The sequence below is a fragment of the Elgaria multicarinata genome, chromosome 11, assembly GCF_023053635.1.
Source record: "Elgaria multicarinata webbii isolate HBS135686 ecotype San Diego chromosome 11, rElgMul1.1.pri, whole genome shotgun sequence".
NCBI lineage: Eukaryota > Metazoa > Chordata > Lepidosauria > Squamata > Anguidae > Elgaria > Elgaria multicarinata.
In genome coordinates this window covers 25,351,953-25,372,356 of record NC_086181.1, presented here as the reverse complement: position 1 = coordinate 25,372,356, position 20,404 = coordinate 25,351,953, and the positions used below count along the sequence as shown (strand labels likewise).

Sequence of the window (20,404 nt, the reverse complement as noted above, 5' to 3'; positions counted from 1 at the left end):
GTTGGGCACCATAATTTCATTTGCCATCTCTGGGCAGAATCCAGCAGGACACTTATGCCTCCACCAATTTGCTTCCACCTCACCAATTCTCATCCACAAGCAGTGCCCACCACTTGCAGGACAAACATTTAGCACTTCCAGGGCAACTGGAAATGAGTGAAAATGTTCCTTTCTAAAATGGAGCAAATCAGTGGAGCTCAAATAAGGGGGCATATCATTTCAGTGTTTCTTCTGGGAAGCACAAAATCTCTATTGCAGAAGTAGTGGGTTGCACTTACACAATGGAATTGGAGGGACCCACCATTTTCACAACAGAATGGGGGAGGCAAGAGAATCAGGTTTTTTAAGAACATAAGAATTGCCATGCTGGATCAGACCAAGGGTTGCCAACCACACAGTGGCCAACCAGCCATTGGCCAGAGACCAACAAGTAGAACATGGTGCAACATCACCTTCCTACCCATGTTCCCCAGCAACTGGTGCACACAGGCTTCCTGCCTCGAATACTGGAGATAGCACACAACCATCAGGACTAGTAGCCATTGAGAGCTTTCACCTCCAGGAATTTATCTAATCCACTCTTTGTTTGTTAAATTCCAATTGTTTGGTATTAAAAAGTAAAAATGAGGAGGTGGAGGAGAGTTTTCTGTGACAAACAAAGAATTATGATATACTGACAACATATATGAAATATTTTTGGGTCCAAATGTTTTCTTTTGCAGATATGAATGATTGTAATCAATGTGTGGAAGACAAATATCCAAACAAAAACCAGGATTCATGCATTCCAAAAGGTATAACCTTCTTGTCTTATGAAGAACCACTGGGTGTCAGTTTAACCAGTCTTACTCTTTCATGTTCTTTGATCACAATTGTGATGTTGGGGACATTTATTAAGCACCACAACACTCCCATTGTCAAAGCCAACAACCGTGACCTCACCTACACTCTTCTCATCTCCCTGCTGCTCTGCTTCCTTTGTGCATTGCTTTTCATTGGCCAACCGCAGAAGGTGACGTGTCTCCTCCGACAAATGGCTTTTGGCATCATCTTCTCAATAGCTGTATCTTGTGTTTTGGCAAAAACCATCACAGTGGTTCTGGCTTTCATGGCTACTAAGCCAGGATCCACGATGAGGAACTGGGTGGGGAAAAAGTTGGCAACTTCCATTGTTCTTTCTGCCTTCCTTATTCAAGCAGGAATCTGCATTGTGTGGCTATCGTTCTCTCCCCCATTCCCAAATTTTGACATGCACTCATTGCTTGAAAAAATTATTCTGGAATGTAATGAGGGATCCACTGTTATGTTTTACTGTGTTCTAGGCTACATGGGTTTCCTGGCTATCATTAGTTTCACTGTGGCTTTCCTTGCAAGGAAGCTCCCTGACAGTTTCAATGAAGCCAAGTTTATCTCTTTCAGCATGTTGGTCTTCTGCAGTGTGTGGTTATCCTTTGTTCCAAGCTACCAAAGCACAAAGGGAAAATACGTGGTGGCTGTGGAGATCTTCTCTATATTAGCCTCCAGTGCTGGACTACTATTTTGCATCTTTTTCCCAAAATGTTTTATTATTCTATTAAGGCCTGAACTGAACAACAGAGAACAGTTAATGAGATGGAAGGCTTGAAGAATATGCCTATGTTGTTTGTTCTTGTCTGCTCACTAGAAATGTGTTCATGTGCTTGCAATATTGTTTCTTTAAAAAGAGTTTCTCTTTTGCTGCTGCCCAATTTTAATCGTCCTCAAAGTTTTCCCCAGTACAATTTTTTTTTTGAATCTGTCTCTTCCATAACAAAATCATCCTCTGCAGAACTATCATTGAGACACCTGGTGAAATATTCCCTTCTATGCTCTTTGCAAAGCCACAATACAGGATCACCTCATGTAAGGATCTAAACCTCACTATTTCATTGGGCCATTCAGTTATTTGTATGGACAGAAGACTGAGTTTTTCCTAAAAGGGGTACTAGTGTCCCTATTGTTTAGGGAATTGTTAAAAAAAACATAAGCCTCAATATTCTACTTCTTATAAACATAGAACTTGTTTAGATAATAACACAAGACCTGGCATCCATGATCTACCTAATGAGTTCAACAATTGTGCAAAATTTGAAAGTGATCTGATAAAAATTGCCACAGATAGAACAAGTAAAAAACTGCTGAAAATAGACATATTTGTACTTTATTCAATCCTGTGGCTTGGCATATAATATATTCCAACTTTTGATGAAAACAAGTGTAATTCATTCACATTTGTGAAGGATATGTGTCTTTCATTTGGAGCTCCATCACACGTGGGACAACATGCTCCCTACCATCGCTTTTCCACTCTGAGTTTCTTTGCTCAGTAACTTCCTGTTTCAAAACAGGAAGTAAACAATGTGAACAAGGCCCATGCAGTCAGGCATTCTAATCATGCTGCTTCTCCTGCACACAGCAGGAGAGATCAGCAATTTCCAGTTTTAAAAATATTTTGGACTTTCTGTGTTTTTTCTTGTGGTGCAAGGAAGGCCAGAAGGGGTAGAAGAAACACAGGAGGCAGACAACATCATTGGGGGGGGGGGACCTGCAAAAAATTTGTGAGTGCCCAGTAATAAATGTGCAATAAAATACTCATCAGATGGAGCTCTTGGTGAAGTTATGAGCAAGGGTTCAAAAATGATAAAGTGTTTTTCTGCCCCATGACAGTGGCAGCACTAGGGGAAAAAAAATTCAGAGGGGGCACAGCAGAGGCAAAGTATATTTCTATATGGGCTGGCTATGCCCCACATGTTAGAAAGAAAAATGATGGTAAATCTCACACGGTAACTGCCATCCTAACCACATATTCTGAAATAAATCATACATTGATTAATTTAGTATTTTTTAATATAGCATGTATTAGCTGAATCCAAATTACAGTGAGGAAAAAAGCTTTCAAACAAGGTAGAGTCACTATATAAGGATTTCCTTGACATACAGGTTAGACCGACAGAACACTTCCTTTAGAAAACAGTTACTTTTCAACCAGTGCAGGCAGAACCAGGAAGGTAGTCACTTAGGCCATAGCTAGATGGGGTTTTATCCCTGGGGCAATCCTGGGATCGTCCCTGTGTGTCCACATGACACGCAGGGGATCCTGGGATCAGGGAGGGATGATCCCTCCCTTTCCCCAGGATATCACCCTACACTTTAGGCCCACTTTTTCTGCTGTCTTGGGCTGATCCCAAGACCGTGGAATGTGTGGGCTGGTGTCGTGGTTTGTCCTGGCTCCTCGTGGTTACTCAGGAGGAGCCAGGAGCTCTGCGCCCATCAGGGGTAGGGTGGGGGGAGCAGGGAAAAGTGTAAAAAAAACACTTACCATTTGCACATGTACATTCATGCACTCTGCCCCTTTAAGAAAAAACAAACAAAATGGTGGCCGCACTGACCTCTCCCTCCGAGGTCATCATGCACTGCATGTAAATAGAGGTGGAGATCTCATGGCAAAAAATATCGCTAGATCTTCATCCCTTTGTCGCGCTAGACTGGTAGGTCTAACTGAGGCCTTAGTGTAAGGAAAGTAAGAGCAAATTGAGACCCAGGACTTGTACATTTTGGAAAGCCAACACATGTTGTTGTGTATCTAACTTATAGCCATTGCCAGCTGATTAGATAGTCAGTCACTGGGAGAGAATGGAGAAGTATGTAAATCTAAAGAAGTTGAATGCACTGATAGTTATGAACCCCTGCAAAACGATTGACAACAGTTTCAAGGTCCAGGATTTGTGACAGTTTCTTTTCAATTGCCAGTATAGCAATATTACTTAGACATTTATCACTGCTACTTACTGTAAGTATGTCTTAATTTGCTGCAGAGATGAACATGTTTGTTCACATCCAGCACTTGTTAGAGGTATTGTAATGGCTATGGGACACAGTCAATGGCCTTAGCTAGACCTAAGGATTATCCCAGGCAAATGAAGGGGTCATCCCTGCCTGCTCCCTGGATCCCCTGTGTGTCATTTGGATGCACAGGGATGATCCCGGGATATATGCCTGGTCTAGCCATGGCCTGTGGAATTCACTGAAAGTCAGCTTCAGTTATGCAAGAAGAGTAAGCACTTGGTTCACTCTGTCAATTTTTATTTGTCTTTCTCGTTCATACCTTTCTAGAACATTGGAGGAAAGTCTGAGGCCATTTCTAGACCTGCCTTTTTTCCTGGGAACATCTCAGGATCATCCCTGTGCATGCAAATGACACACAAGGGATCCCAGGAGCAGGCAGGGGCAATCCCTCCATTTTCCTGGGATAATCCTTAGATGTAGAAAGGGCCTGAGTTCTGCTTCAAATCCATTCATGTCAGTGCTATAATGTCTTGCAAATGCACTGAGTTTTTCTGGATCAAGAAAGTAACATCACTTGGGCTTGAAAGTGCTAACCCCATTCAAAACATTGCAATTGTCTGTAAATCTTCTCTGAATTTCACTAATAGTGTGATCAACAACAGGTAGGAAAACCTTAATTCTAAATTCATGGTCAGTTTTGGGATCAATACTTTCTGCTGTATTTAATTCAATAATATAGTTTTGAAATTGTTTTGGAATACAACACATTCTCTTTTCTTTATTTTGCATGTTTATGGAATTTTCTTCTGCTAACATCTTCCTCCTGATCTCTGAGGTCTTGCAATTTATCAGTCAGAAAATTAACAAGGGCCCATGCTTGAGCCACATCACAATCAGATGTTTGCAAATAATCCGATATCACTTTTAGTTTAAGGAACACTTCACTAAAAAGATTCAGGCACAATACAAAGCCAAAATCTTTTTGGTTTAGAATGCCACAAGCCTGTACACTTCTTTCAGAATTTGATTCATTGCTGATTATATTCAGAAGCAATAGAATTACAGGAAGTGTTGACTTAACAGCTAGACATAATGCAATCTGACATACCAAGCCAGGGTCTGACCACCTTTTTAATTCAATAATTCTATTCCTTGTTTGTCTTTTCAATTAAGTGAAACATGGATGCACATAAGGGGGGGATACAAATATGTACAGTTGTTGAAGAAGATTAAAGAAGTTTGCAACAACATCAATATTCTTACATACATTATCAATAATTAAGTTCAACCCGTGGTTGAAACAATGTTCATACAGTTGACAGTCAGGGTAATCATTCCATATTAAAAATGGCAGTAATCAATGTGCAAAGTGGAAATTGCCTCAGGCTTGAAAATAACCCAATTTTTTCCATTTAGCCAACAACATTCTTCCAAGTAAATGAAAACAAAATGTCGACTACATGACAAGAATGGACAAAGAGTTGAAATGAGTGGAAGTGAATATGTAGCTGTCTAATATGCATATGTGTAAAACAGACTAGACTTCATTGTTATTGAAGGGTTTTTAAAAAAACTGGTGGGTAGGGACTGGTCCTCGCCAGAAGAATTCACTATTCATGGTGTGCATGCATACTGCCTAAACTGATAGACTGGGAAAGCTGGTGAATGCTTTCACTTCCATTGGAAACCTGGCTGCTCTTTCCTCGAAACAACCTAGCACTGCAAAAGGGTTGCTTTGGCCTGTTATGACTGCAGGCTGGTCTTTCCCTTTGTTAGACAAATTGCTGGTTGATGGCCCAGAATGGTCAATGGTGGGAGATAATTGGTACTGCTTTTTTAAAAAACTGGTACACAACCTAAAATTAATCTTCAGTGTTGTTGATATAAAAACTGTCATGTTTCTCCTCACTTCTGTTCTGTGCAAACTCAGGAACCTATTTCCAAGGTGAGGGGCTGGTCAGAGTTATAGATGGTATTTGTGTTTTCAGAAATGGAGATCAGCCATTGCTTCTCTGTCCCAAAATGCAATGCTAGGTGTAACACCTAACATTGATAACTGCAACTCCTATGACTGACTAATTCATTTAGACTGCAAAGAGTTTGGATTTCTTCTACACTATGGACTAGTATAATAATAATAACAACAACAACAACAACAATAATAATAATAATAATAATAATAATAATTCAAAAACAGTTCAGGAGAAAGGATTAACCTCCATTTCACACTGCCATGGCTCAATCTGGTGGAACATCTCACCATATGAGAAAATAGGAAATGCACAACAAATATTACAATAGCCATTGAAAAGTGCAACCTGGCAATAATAATAATGGCAATAAAAATAATATCAACATGAACAATGAGTGCTTCCTTTAAAAACAGTTCGGGGGAAAGGGTTAACCCCATTTCGCATTGCCATGACATCAATCTGTTGGAACTTCTCACCAAATGAGAAAATTGGAAATCTACAACAAATATTACAACAGCCACTGGAAATTGCAACCTAGTGGGAGGAAGTGTGATCAACAGTCATCTATTTGTTCCTCCGCCATGTGCTTCCTGCAAGATCAGTACTGTGTATCAAGACTCTGAAAATGTGCTATACTACTGTAAGTGACATTTATCACAAACACACTCCCTCACACAATAAAAAAAGTGATCCAATAGAAAAATAGATGCTATACACCTATTTTTCTAAGGGTAGAATAGGGGGTGGGAGCTTAAGCAGTGCTTTTGTGTGCATTTGGGAGGACAAGAAGCTCATTCCAAAGTTGATTTTCTAAATCACATCTGTTGATATATTCTCAATCAGTCTAGTAGTTATATGATCGAACACATTCATCTTTAGCACTAGACCATGTTTCTGGCATCCCTTCCTTCTTGAAGGCCATTAAAAACCCACAACCCTTCATTTTTCAATCCGTTTAGATATGACAAACATGTTTTCTCCTGGGATTCCACAGGTTACCTTTCTCTTTAGTTAGCAAACAGGCTATAATTAATTTTACTGCTTCTCAGAAATCCCTTGTGGAGTTGCAAAGCCCAGTAGCTAAACTACTAACACAATTGGTGAAGGATGATACAAATATAATCTGCAACATCCAGAGGCAGGGCTAGAGTTTGGGAAGAGACAAAGATGTACCTGGCTGTTACTGATACCATACATTTTAGACTATAGGCAGTAGAATGAATTAATATTCTGTTTAGGCTTTTGTATTCTTGGAGACTCCATTAAAACTCTTATTGATAGAAATAGGGGGATGTATAGTAGGTCTAGGCAGAATATTTCTACTTAAGATGGTGGCACTAGTCATATTATTACTGATTCTCTCTTCTCATATTGTATGCAAGGCTCACATTGCTCAATGCAGTTTCCGTGAACCAAACCATCCAATTCACAAATATCATGAGTCAGGAGATCTCCTCGTTGGTGGCATTGCTTCTCAGATATTTATTGTCTCCAAGTTGCTAAACTTCACAGAAGAACCTCTGCCAACGGTTTTTGATGAGCTTAAGTAAGGACTTGATCAGGGTAATTTTCTTTGTATTCATATTTTTTCAGCCCCGTTACAATGGATTTGGTAGTTGGAAATAAGATAATAAATGTAAATGAATGGCCAAATCAGACCTTAGATGTGAAATTCATGATAAAATTATGAATATTTATGAAATTCATGAAATTTATTAATGATAAAATTCATTTATTTCTTTTAAAATTACTATCAGTCAGAGACCCACTGATTTCAATTTGGCCCACGTCAGTGGAAAATATGAATTAGCCCCTTTCTCTGCACTTTTTTTTTTTTTTTGTAAATCTGTTACCCACCCCAGGAGTGATTTGTTGTATCATGATGTATGATGAGATGTATGACATAGGTAGTCATATAGTTTATTGAAAGTCAAACATTAGCTCTGTGGGCCATTTAGATTGAGAAGTTGTTGCCAGGAGTGGAGGGAAAAGAATGATTTAGCCTCTGACACCAGTTTTCCAGATCCATTCTGAATAAGTAGCAATGCTATACTCAAATGCTCTACTTTCATTTATGAAAGAATGCTAGGATTGACATAAGCTTTTCTTTCCTCTTGTAGTTATACTAGAAAGGAAACAAACAAACAGCCAAACTATATCATCCTTCTCACTTCCACTGGACCATATTTAGCACTCCAGAACAGAGCAAATAAATTCGCATACACACAACTCTGACCACCTAACCTCATCAAAATTCTTAACTTTCTCAAAGTTTCTGTAAACCTTTCTCCCAGGCAGATCCCCAAACATGTATACAAAGCAGTATTGGGCTAAGCACACAAACCTATGCATTTTTAGACAGAAAACACTCCTAAAATTCCTAGTATGCCCTAGCCAACCATGCATAGGGTACTGCCCTAAATTGGATTATTGGTCTATCTAGCCAAGTATTTTCTTTTACGGGAAGCAGCTCTAGGCAGAGGTTTTTCTCAGCCCTGCCTTGCCCAATTAATATGAAATGATTGGGATTTGTTTTAGATCCAGCTTAGGAGAGGGCCTTTTCAGTGGTGGCCCCCCCAATTATGGAATGATCTCCCCGATGAGGCTCGCCTGGTGCCAACATTGTTATCTTTTCGGCGCCAGGTCAAGACTTTTCTTTTTTTCCGGGCAGTTAACAACATATGCTGAGGTGTTTTTTTTTAATTGACTCCAGAATCATTGTTTTAAAAGGATATTGTTGTTTTTATGTTCTTGATGGTTTTAAATTCTGTATACTTGTTTTTAATGTTCACTGTTTTTAACTTCTGTAAACCACCCAGAAAGCTTCTGCTATGGGGCGGTATCTAAATGTAATAAATAAATAAAAAAAATAAGAATATTCATGTGACCCCAAGCAAGATCAACTTATGGATGCAATATCTGTCCCCCACTTTTGTCAACATTTAGTGGAAACTTGTGGATGTGATCTTACAGAAGGATTTTTTCTGAGTTTTCCCCTGTCAGTATTCTCGGGATCATGTATCATCTTTCAAAGCTGTTGTTGTTTTTATCATCTTCAATTTAATGTTAAGGCTATTTCCACACATGCAAGGAATTTTCTCCTCAGAATTCTTTGTTACTGTTCCTTCTCATATTTCTGCAACTTGGCTTAAAATACAGGTGAGTTTATAAATAATAGGAATTGTTCTACTTATGAGAGACTCTGGGACCACCTAGGTTACAATTCTTACTTTTGAGATTTAAAATAGAATGGCTCTTTTGTGCTCTAATTTTATGTTTTTGCTGTTATGCTGTGAGTGTAATGTAGAATAAGAATTTTGTTTGTATGAATTAATATCTGAATGTATTAAAGAACATCATTTTAATTGACACTCTGTTTATGCACTCCCTACTGTGAAATATATCTCTTACTATGAAAATAAGAGAACTAATATGAACATTGATACTGTTCTCTGATGTTTGTGTAGATTACCTTAGACTTAATCTTGCCACGCTAGAAATGCTGAAATAAAGAATAATGAAGAGAATGCATGAAGTGTAGAATATTTGTCTGTTATTGGATCCAACTTTTGTTCTAGCGTATTGATGAAGAATTATCAACACATCCTAGCTTTGGCATTTGCAGTAAAAGAGATTAATGCAAATCTTCAGATTTTGCCCAATGCCACTTTAGGCTTCCACATCTATGACAGCTATTTCAACGCACAGTGGACCTACCATGTCACAATGCTACTTATATTCATACTGGAGAGATTCATTCCCAATTACATATGTGGCATCCAGAATAAGGTAGCTGCAGTTATTGGGGGACCGGACTCCCAAATCTCCCTTGATGTGGCAACCATCTTGGATATCTACAAGATCCCACAGGTAGGCTATGTGAACAGATGTTTCATATGCCCTTTGCTGTTGCAGTTGCAATTTTGTGGCCTTGAGTCAGAAGTGATGGTGTGAAATCTGTTCAAATCCATTCCTCATCTTTTTTTTTTTCCTGTCAAAGCATCACCCCACTAAATAAATAAATAAATAAATAAAGGATGCTCTTTCTCTAATAAAGCCAACATGTGTGATCTAAACTGCAATGAAGTGAAAGAAACTGAATATTTCCAATGCTAGATATTATTAATAATAACAATAATAATAATAATAATAATAATAATTTATTTCCTGCCTCTCCACTTGGATTGAGATGGGGAACAACAGTGAATATAAAACACATAAAACTGATTAAAAGCATAGTATACATGATTGAAATATCCTTAAAACATCCTAAAAACATTCTAAATTAGTTTACAGTTCTAGTACACATATGAAAGATGCATGAAAATAAACCTAAGTATGACCAGTTAGACTTACACACAATATATTGCAGTGTGAAATGTTCTTATCCTTGTCCAGGTAGTCGGCCAGGCTTTGCCTCAGCCAAGCTTTTGTACAATATTGTGTGGCAAATGCCAAGGTTCAGAGGTTCTCTCAAGATACCACTATGTAGGCGAAGCTGGGCTATATCATTAACCACACATTTAGAAAATCCTGCTCAAAGTATATAGTTTTGAGCCAGCTTGAAATAGATGAGACAGAATTCTGTTTCTTAAGGAACAGTCTTAAGGAACAGTCTCTCAGGGCTCATCTACACCAAGCAGGATATTCCATTATGAAAGCAGTATGAAAGCAGTAGGAGCCACACTACTGTTTTATAGTTGTACTGAAGTGCACTGACAAGTGTTGGGGCCCATGACACATTTATTGTGTTGTACCCCGCCTTGATCCACAGGGAGAGGCAGGTAACAAATAAAATTATTATTATTATTATTATTATTATTATTATTATTATTATTATTATTATTATTATTACATAATCCACTTTCATACCACTAGATGTGTCAATGGGCCCCAACAGTTGTCAGTGCACTTCAGTACCACTATAAAACAGTAGTGTAGATCCTGCCTTTTATATACCGCTTTCACGTCACTTTCATAGTGGAATATCCTGCTGGGGGTAGATGAGCCCTCAGACACCATTTGTCTTCCCCCCTCCTTTTTACTACAAAAGTATCAACATAGCAGTACTAAATATAAGGGCTTATGCATGCATAAATTCATACACAGGAAACAGCCAACATCATTCTAAACAAGGCTTCTAAGCAGAGTCAAGTACAATTGCTATTCTCAGTGCTAATCAATATCAAGCTTACAAGGTTGCTTCTAAGGCAGGACACGAGGGGAAGCTGACCCTGAGAGGATGGCTGCCACAGTTGCATGTTCTGAGTTCATATACTTTTTGGATGATATATTTTTCAAGCTATGATTCACTACTATTTATGTTTCGTATTTAAGAATTTCAAAGATTACATTTCTACCTTCATTTTTCATAGGTCTAAATAAGATTATTGAATTGTTAAGCATCTTATCAAGGTGAATTAGCGAAACAACATACTTACACAAACGTTCTAGCCCTCCTTGACGTGTTACAGTTATATCTGTGACACAAAAATATTTCCTCGAAATTTATTTATTTTAGTTATTTACAATATTTGCATACCACTCCACATCCGAAATTTTGAAGCAGTGAACAGCAGACAGGATGATGATGATGATGATGATGATGATGATGATGATGATGATGGAAACTGGGAAGTATGTAAAATGAAAATGCTTGTTATTACTATTTTTAAAAGAAACAGGCTTCTAATAAGAGCGTGTCCAGTTTCCTGAAATAACAATGTTTTGAGGAGGTGCAGAAGCAAAACATTGTTGGTGCCTGTCTGACCTCCAAAGACAGGGAATTCCATAGGAAGGGGGCCACCACACCAAAGGCTCTTCTCTGGGTGAACTGTAGGTCAATGTGGCACCACCATTAGCATGCTCTTTGATGACCAGGCAGTTTGGGAAAGGAGAAAGAGCTCTCTCAGATATCTTATTCCCAAATTGTTTAGGGCTTTGCACACTAGTACTAGAACCTTAAACATCACGTGGTAGCAAATAGGCACTATCCTGTCTTGTGAAATTGTTTTGTTATTACATATCTTGTTGCACAGTATTTATGATCTGGGATAAGGTTCCTGGTTATTTATCTGATGGTCCATCTGATCTCATTATGTCTCTAACTGTCTGATGGTACCCTCTTAACTATGCTAAGTGGAAGATGTAACTAAAATTTAACACTGACACCTCCTTATCTGGATTCCTTTCAGTAATGGCTGCCATCAGTAAAGGGTGATAATGACCAATCTCTAATGGCCTGGCACTGTTGCCTCTCATCTGGCAAACCTCAGGGATGAGACATTTTTACTTCTTGAGAGTCAGAAGGCCAAGTTTTGTTGCATTAGACATTGGAATTCTATGATTAATTCCAGAATTCTCCTGGAGGCATTTGATTATATAATTTCACAATTGGGGAAATATGAAAACTTTGCCTGATCTGACATAATGGGGGTAGTCAACCAGTTTAGTTCACGTTTACACTAGGGTGGAAGGAAGAGATAGTTCTAGCTGTTATCCTATGTCTTTACCTCTTATGAATCACCCTTGATGCACCCTTATTACTCTACAGGAGGTATTTTGGGATTTGTTCTTTATGTCAAATGACTAGATTCCTGATAACTCTGATAATTCCATTTTATACTGCATCTATGACCTAATCTAAGGATTATCCCAGGGAAATGGAGGGGTCATCCCTGCCTTCTCCTGGGATCCCCTGTGTGTCAGTTGGATGCACAGGGATGATCCTGGGACAATCCTTGGATATGGGCCTGGGATATAGGCCTGGTCTAGCCATGGCCTATATCTTTCAGCTATTCCCCAATCTCTTATTTTCCCAAAATGTCTCTGGTTTCTTGCTGTCATTGTCCATCATTTCTTCTGCTCTCTATGTAAATGGCCTTGGCTTGCCCTGGTTATCTTATATTGACTTTTGGACTCTCTCTTTTGGCCCAGTTCTATTTTATTTCATTTTTGCCTGTCAGATTTATGCAGGTTGTTTTCATGGAGGGTGAATGAAGAAGGCTTGCGGTATTCAAATTTGATAACTCAATACAAAATCAGCCTGTATTCTTGCACTTTGGCTATAAAGGGGAAGAATAATGAGCTGCATTGAATGTAAGTCCCTAAAACTTCCAAGAGTAGCCTGATGCTTGTCACTGCTGTCTTAGAGTTAGAAACAAAAACAAAATCCACTAGCCTTACAAGGTTGTTGTAAGGATTATTGACATGTGTAAAGATTGCTGACATGATGCATGTGATATACTTTACAATGTTCTTGTTTCTTCCTTCTACCTTCTACATCTGTCTTTAGCTCATATATGGTTCTGCTCCAGTGATAAGTAACAAAACTCCAGGACTTTTCTTCTACCAGATGGCCCCTAAGGAAACTCTTCAACACTTGGGGATCCTCTCTCTGGTTCAGCATTTCAACTGGATATGGATTGGGGTCGTTACCATGGATGATGACAATGGAGAAAGATTTGTGCAAGCGGTGCTCCCGCGGTTTTCTGAACAGGCCATCTGTTTCGCCTTTGTAGAAAAAATCCCCAAAGTACGTGGTGTTGTTATAGGTTTGGTGGAGCACGTAGTAAAAATGCATTTTAATATCATGGAGAGCAAAGCCAATGTAGTGGTGATGCATGGAGAATCTTTTACTGTGGCATTTCTGAGATACCTGCCATTCCTATCAGAGTTAGAAGAAAATATTACAAATAAGCGAAAAGGAAAAGTGTGGATAATGACAGCACAGATGGAGCTCACTTCATTTGTCTACCAAAGGGATTGGGATACAGAAATACTCCATGGTGCTCTCTCTTTCGCCTTTCACTCCAATGATCTCGAAGGATTTCAACTATTTGTTGAGAGCAGAAACCCTTCCAGCACAACAGGAGATGGTTTCATCAGGGAATTCTGGCAACATGCCTTTGGATGTGTGTTCCCAAATGCAGTTGTGAATGAGGAGGATATTTGCACTGGAAATGAGAAGCTGAACAGCCTCCCCGGGCCTTTGTTTGAAATGAGGATGACTGGCCACAGCTTCAGCATCTACAATGCTGTCTATGCTGTAGCCCATGCGCTACATGCCCTATCCACGTCTAGACTAAAACGCAGCACAATGCTGGGCAGATGGGGACTGACATTTCAGAATCAACCATTGTGGCAGGTAATGGATTAATTTAAATGCCCACCTACACACCTTATTCTGCCTTTCTGTTTTGGCTGGCCCTTTGTCAATTGCCACTTTTTTTGCTGGGGTTTTGTTGCTGGTCTTGGATCTATGTAGAGATGTTTTCAAATTGTATTGCTGATTGTCACTCCAGCATCAGCAGATAGATAGCTGGCCAGACAGAGTACCCTGTTACATTCTGAGATGTAGAGAACATTCATAGTGGACTGAAACTGGCATGGAACCAGTGTTGCAGTTTTGGTTTTTATTTTAGTTGCTGTTAAATCTGCAATAACTTAAAATAATAGGGTTATTGCAAGCTCGTATGTTTTTCTGGTTTTAAATTGTATGTTTTTGTGACTTTAATTTTGTGTATATTGTCTTTAAGTGTTTTTATCCTATGTAAATAGCACAGAGAGCTTTGGCTATGGGGCAGTATACAAATTTAATAAATAATATAATAATAATTATAGACATTTAGGATGTGATGCATACTGTTCTTATGTTCTTATCTCATCCCCTCTCTTCACTTGCATGCTCAGTTAAACTCTCCTATATTTTTTATACAATCTCAGTAGATTTCTTCAGGTTGTGTCCAATGTTAGGCCTATTTAGAGTAGATCCATTCAAACACATCTTTCCCACATTACATTGGTTTCAGATCTAGTACTTTGTTTACAATGCAATGTCAACTTCTATTTTTATGCTTATCAATAATGTAAACATAAAGTAAAATATTTTTAATCTAAAATAACTTTTAAATATGCAGAGAAACTACAAGTGTGTGTGTGTCTGAGAGAGAGAGAGAGAGAGAGAGAGAGAGAGAGAGAGAGAGAAGTATTAATCACTAATTTTAAATATGTAAATATAAACTTATACTTTATTGACGATTAAATGCATAGAGTACCCATTATTAGTAAAATGCCTGATGTGTTTGTTCTTTGGACATCTGAGTGAAATGGGTTGATGTTAATCCACTTCAACAGGAAGACAGAATAATAGAAAATATTCCACTGAGACTTCAAAAGGAATTGAAATGGACTTCAAACAGTGAGAAATATCTAGACTTGAACTTTATATTTAGAACTGGTTCCACAAGAAAAGAAAGATTTTTCCCATCCAATGCAGATATTTGTGTAACCAACACAATTCCATTCAACTGCAAACTTTTCTAAATTCATTCCTTTTCCATCCAGCTCCATCACTTTCTGAGAGGTGTCTCATTTAACAACAGTGCTGGGGACAAGGTTTCCTTTGGCCAGACAGGGGAGTTAGTGGCTGGATTTGACATTATCAACTGGATTTTTTCATCAAACCAATCTTTTCATAGAGTGAAAGTTGGGCAGATAGATCCTGAGGCACCTCCAGACCAAGCATTTACTATCAATGAGGATGCCATAACATGGTACAGGTGGTTTAACCAGGTAGGATCTATCTGAAGAAAGTTTGGGAGGTGTTTCCCCCCCCCAAAAAAAATGAATAAGCACTGATTCTTATTTCTGATATGCAGTGCTCAATCTTAATAAAATACTGATTTCAACTGGGTTGTATCCAATTGTTTAATACTGAAGGAAGGCCCTTCCATGAGCAAGAAATATGTGGGAATGTGACTTTCACATATTCCCCTTTTCTACTGCAGCCCATTGTACCACTTCCAATGGCGTTCCAGAGTTATCTACACCCCTCTAGAGCCGTGTCAGAAAGAGGGAAGTAGGCAAATCGGAGTCCCTATTCCAAGATGTAGTAAAGAAAGCATTGGGGTGCATGTTAAAGAAAGGGGTGGAGAGAAAGGGATAAGATGAGGATTTGGGAAGTCGAGATTTGATGTGATCGGGCTATTCTTGAAGCAAAATTGTGGTAACCAAAAAGAGAGGTGAAAGTGTTCTATCCAGCATACACAGTTCATTCACTCCAGTTGATAGTGCTATGTGTGGTTATGTTCCATTTGTGTCCCTTACACAGCCATGTCAACTGTGGGACTTCATAAATGACTACTTCTTCCAGAAGAATGAGGCTATGGGGGAGGGAGGGGAAACACACCAAAGTAATGACCAAACATGAAGCCAGCAAATCCCTAGCTGCAATCCTTCCCTTTCCATTAGCTAGCCAGGGAAGGGTGCACTGGAAGGCTATACTCAACCATGGAATAGGGAGTTTGGCAGCTACATGTTGTAGAAAGACCTGTGAAGATAGATGAAGGTTTTAAAAATAAGAACATAAGAAGTGTCATGCTGGATCAGACTAAGGGTCCATCTAGTCCTGCATTCTGTTCACACAGTGGCCAACCAGCCATCGGCCAGGGATGAACAAGCAGGGCATGGTGCAACAGCACCCTCCCACCCACGTTCCCCACCAACTGCTGCACACAGCACACTGGATATATTTTCTTGGGTCAGAAGACCCATTCCTGAAGCTCATTGAAACTCCTGGTCTCAGTAGCAACAGAGGAAAGATCTTCTTTAAAAATAAGACTTGTTTTTGGTAGAACATGTCCTATGGCTAGGCACAGCTGGTAGCAGCAAGGTTAGGGGAACCTGAGTGCAAAATAAGCACCAATTGGTGACAGAACCACAGTGACGGAATTCTCCTTACCCCACTCCGTATAATATGCATGGAAGAAACAAAAAACATACAAAATTTCATCATCATCATCATCATCATCATCATCATCATCATCATCATCATCATCATCTACCAAAATACATCCACACCAACATCCGGAAAGCAGTCATAATTAAAACACGCTCAATTGTCAGGAAATTCCTGAATCTGTAAAAGACAGAATGACTTGGTAAAGCCCACCATGTCCATCTAGAAAAACCACCACGAGCAAGAAATATATAATAAAATCATCATCTTCATCATCATCATCATCATCATCATCATCTTTTCTTTTCTTTCCTCCTCAATTCAATAATGAATAAAAACAACAACAACCCTAGAACCTTAAGGACTCCAAGGTCTTTATTTGAAAGATGGTCACTCTCCTCTTTCACTTATTGATTAGGTACAACCTCTCTCCATATGCAGTGAGAGTTGCCATCCTGGTTCAAGCAAGACGAGGAAGGAAGGGGAGCAATTTTGTTGCTACGATTGCAACCCATGTCCAGATGGGAAGATTTCAGACCGGGAGGGTAAGTTATATACTATCTGGAGTTATAATATCAAATGGCTCATATAAAATAATGTATGAATCAGGGTCACTTTATCTCAGAGGTTGAAATATGTGTAATTATTAGGGCTGTGCACGGACCCCCCAAACTGCTTCATGGCCTGATCCAGAACTTCCGGATTGGGCCCAAACCGCTTCGGGTTGATCCGCCACTCCTCTGTGGAGCGAGATCAGGCTCCACTGCCATCATCGTATGGATGGCGGTAGCGGCGCCAGGGTAAGCCAACTCTCCCACCCCCTTACCTGCCTCCGTCGCGGTCCATCGCAGGCTTCAATTGAGGCCCCAGTAGAAGCCGGAAGAGAAGGCCGTGGCTTCTGGCTTCAAGCTGGGGCCTCAATTGAAGCCCGTGACGGACCACGATGGAGGCAGGTAAGCCCCCCTCCCCCCTGCTCCCTTATGTGGCTCCATCGCCGTTGCCGCATGGACTCTGCCACCACAGCAGCCAGGTGAGTCCCCCTCTCCCACACTTACCTGCGTCCGGAGCTCCGGATCAAGGCGAACCACTTTGCCTCAATCCGTAGCCCCCCTGACCTGATTCATCTCCGCCTTTGTCAGAGGTGAATCAGGCTGCTCCTCTATCGCTTCTCCGAAGCGGAGCGGAGCACGGCCCTAATAATTATTTGCTTTTGATGATATTTCACATATTCAGACAATAGAAATTGCAATGTATTATGAAGACGTTTCAGTAAATATGGTGCATTATTCTAGTTCTATTCAAAGACAGGAGACACAATTCAGTGATGGGAATGGACTTCCCTTTTCCACTGGGATTCTGAAATGTGGGTTGCTCCTTGGCTATTGCTGAGCATTTCCAGTGAAAAAATAATTTAATAACATGACTGCAATCATTTTACTAGACCTATGAGCCATACTTCATGCTGTTGTCAAATGGATATTTGACTACTGTAGAGTTCTTTACATTAGGGAATTCTTTGAAAATCATTCAAATGCTTCAGCGACCCAGAACATGGCAACTGGGTCTGTAAAAGGGAGTAGGAATAATGTTTTCTTGCAAATGAATGAATTCATGAAGGAGGTCTTGCAAACAGACTTTATTATTTTTAAAAAATATTAGTGTGCCAACTTTCTTGAAGAAATTTCAGAGAAAAATTGACATCCTAAAAAGTCCTCCTTATTTAAAAATGTTAGTTACTTTTTTCCTGCATATATTTTCCCCTGAGATCCTGTTGAGATCAGACAGTGGCAATAACATTAACCCTATTCAGATGACGTGCTAAGCCATGCTCGTTAAGCATTTGGGGCTAACCATGAAGGCTTAATGTGTCATGAGTAAGGCATTTTCCTTAACCATGATTGCTTTATAAACATGTTGCTACATAACCTGCAGGCACCACACCCTCAACATGGCTGCTAGCCTGAGCTAAGAAATGGCTGCCCAGGGCTGTGTGTACTGCAGGGGACGATAGGATGCAGAAGCAACCAGTTGGAGGACTCAAAGAATCAAAAGAGAGGTACATGGTTAGAGTGTTGTTAGGCAAATGGTGCAAGAGTCCATGCTTCCACAGTCATTTGGTAGCAGCACTAGGTGTGGTGAGTGATAACCACAGTGAGATGTGGTTAGAACAACCACGTTCCCCAAAGAATCATCTCAACAGGTTCATAGATTTTCATGTATGTAAAAGGAAGAGCTTCTGCATGCTGTTGAGATTAATATGTGAGATTGAGACCATGTATTTACTTTTACAGACACTGATGACTGTTTTGAATGTGCAGATGAGCACTACCCAAACAAAAACCAGGATTTCTGTTTACTCAAGGTCATAACCTTCTTGTCTTATGGAGAACGTTTGGGAGTCAGTTTAGCCTGTTTTGCTCTTTCCTTTTCTTTGACCACAGCTCTGGTGCTAGGAACATTTATGAAGCACCACAAAACACCCATTGTCAAAGCCAACAACCGGGACCTCACCTACACTCTTCTCATCTCCCTGCTGCTCTGCTTTCTTTGTGCATTGCTCTTCATCGGCCATCCAGAGAAGGTGACATGCCTCCTTCGTCAAACAGCTTTTGGCATCATCTTTTCAATTGCTGTTTCTTGTGTGCTGGCAAAAACCATCACAGTAGTTCTTGCTTTCATGGCCAACAAGCCAGGATCCAGGATGAGAATGTGGTTGGGGAAACGTCTGGCCAGTTCCATTGTTCTTTCCTGCTCCCTTATTCAAGCAGGCATCTGTACTGTGTGGCTGGCAACCAGTCCCCCTTTCCCAGATGTAGATATGCACTCAGTGACTGGAGAAATTGTTCTGGGATGTAACGAGGGATCTGTGGTCATGTTTTATTGTGTCCTGGCCTATATGGGCTTTCTTGCTATTGTCAGCTTCTCTGTGGCTTTCCTTGCCAGGAAGCTCCCTGACAGTTTCAATGAAGCCAAGTTCATTACATTCAGCATGTTGATCTTTTGCAGTGTTTGGTTGTCATTTGTTCCATCCTATCTCAGCTCCAAGGGAAAATACATGGTAGCTGTGGAGATCTTCTCTATCTTAGCCTCTAGTGCCAGTTTGCTGGGTTGCATCTTTTCCCCAAAATGTTATATTATTGTGCTGAAGCCTCAGCTCAACAGCAGGGAACAGCTAATAAAAATAAAGAATTGAAATCTTTGTGCATATTACTATTGTCTAGATTTCAGGGATGGGGGAGTGGTATATGCACGAATACACCTTGACCTTTTCCTGAGAGTTCCCACTTACCATCTCCTTTATATACATCTTTCTCAAAGCTACCACCTTTTTAAAAAAATGTCTTGTTGTCAGTTCAGCTTTAATTTTTCCATCTTGTCTTAAAATGCATCATCTGCTCTGAAGTAGAATGAAATTCCATCCCGTGGGTCAAAGTACATGTCACATGTTTGCTGGGACTGCCATATGAAGTCATCATACATATTGATACTACCTATATATCAGTTGATAGCATAAGATCTCTAAATTTTAGATATGTAATACGTAAAATACAATATAAGCCAATATAAAAACAATATAACATAATAAATACATTAAAATATCACAGAAACAATAAAACAGAGTAATAAAACAGTTACACATCCGGGAAAGTCTATGTAAACAGTTGTATTTTCAAGAGGCAAATGAAGTTTTCCACAGATTTTTCCACACATTTGACAGCATTTCAGATATTGGGTGCTACTGCTGAGAATGCCCTCTTATTACCTTTCCTTGAAAATATGCTACTGGTCATGGGCTAATTAACAGCCTCTCCTCTGAATATCTCAGGGATCATTTGCTGCATATAAGGGAAGACAGTCTGCTAGAGATCCTGGTCCTAAGTATTCTGGT

At 39.6% G+C, this 20,404-nt stretch overlaps 1 protein-coding gene across 1 annotated transcript in view; it reads left to right on the top strand.

Moving 5' to 3' along the window:
• LOC134405558 (vomeronasal type-2 receptor 26-like) overlaps nucleotides 1-19,708 on the top strand; it is a 32,458-nt gene extending 12,750 nt beyond the window's left edge. Inside the window, exons 3-8 of the mRNA XM_063136802.1 lie at nucleotides 7,160-7,323; nucleotides 9,356-9,647; nucleotides 13,072-13,923; nucleotides 15,123-15,350; nucleotides 16,934-17,060; nucleotides 18,807-19,708. Of these exons, the coding sequence (XP_062992872.1) occupies nucleotides 7,160-7,323; nucleotides 9,356-9,647; nucleotides 13,072-13,923; nucleotides 15,123-15,350; nucleotides 16,934-17,060; nucleotides 18,807-19,708 (2,565 nt within the window). The remainder of the gene's footprint in view (nucleotides 1-7,159; nucleotides 7,324-9,355; nucleotides 9,648-13,071; nucleotides 13,924-15,122; nucleotides 15,351-16,933; nucleotides 17,061-18,806) is intronic.
• The last annotated feature ends 696 nt before the right edge of the window (nucleotides 19,709-20,404 follow it).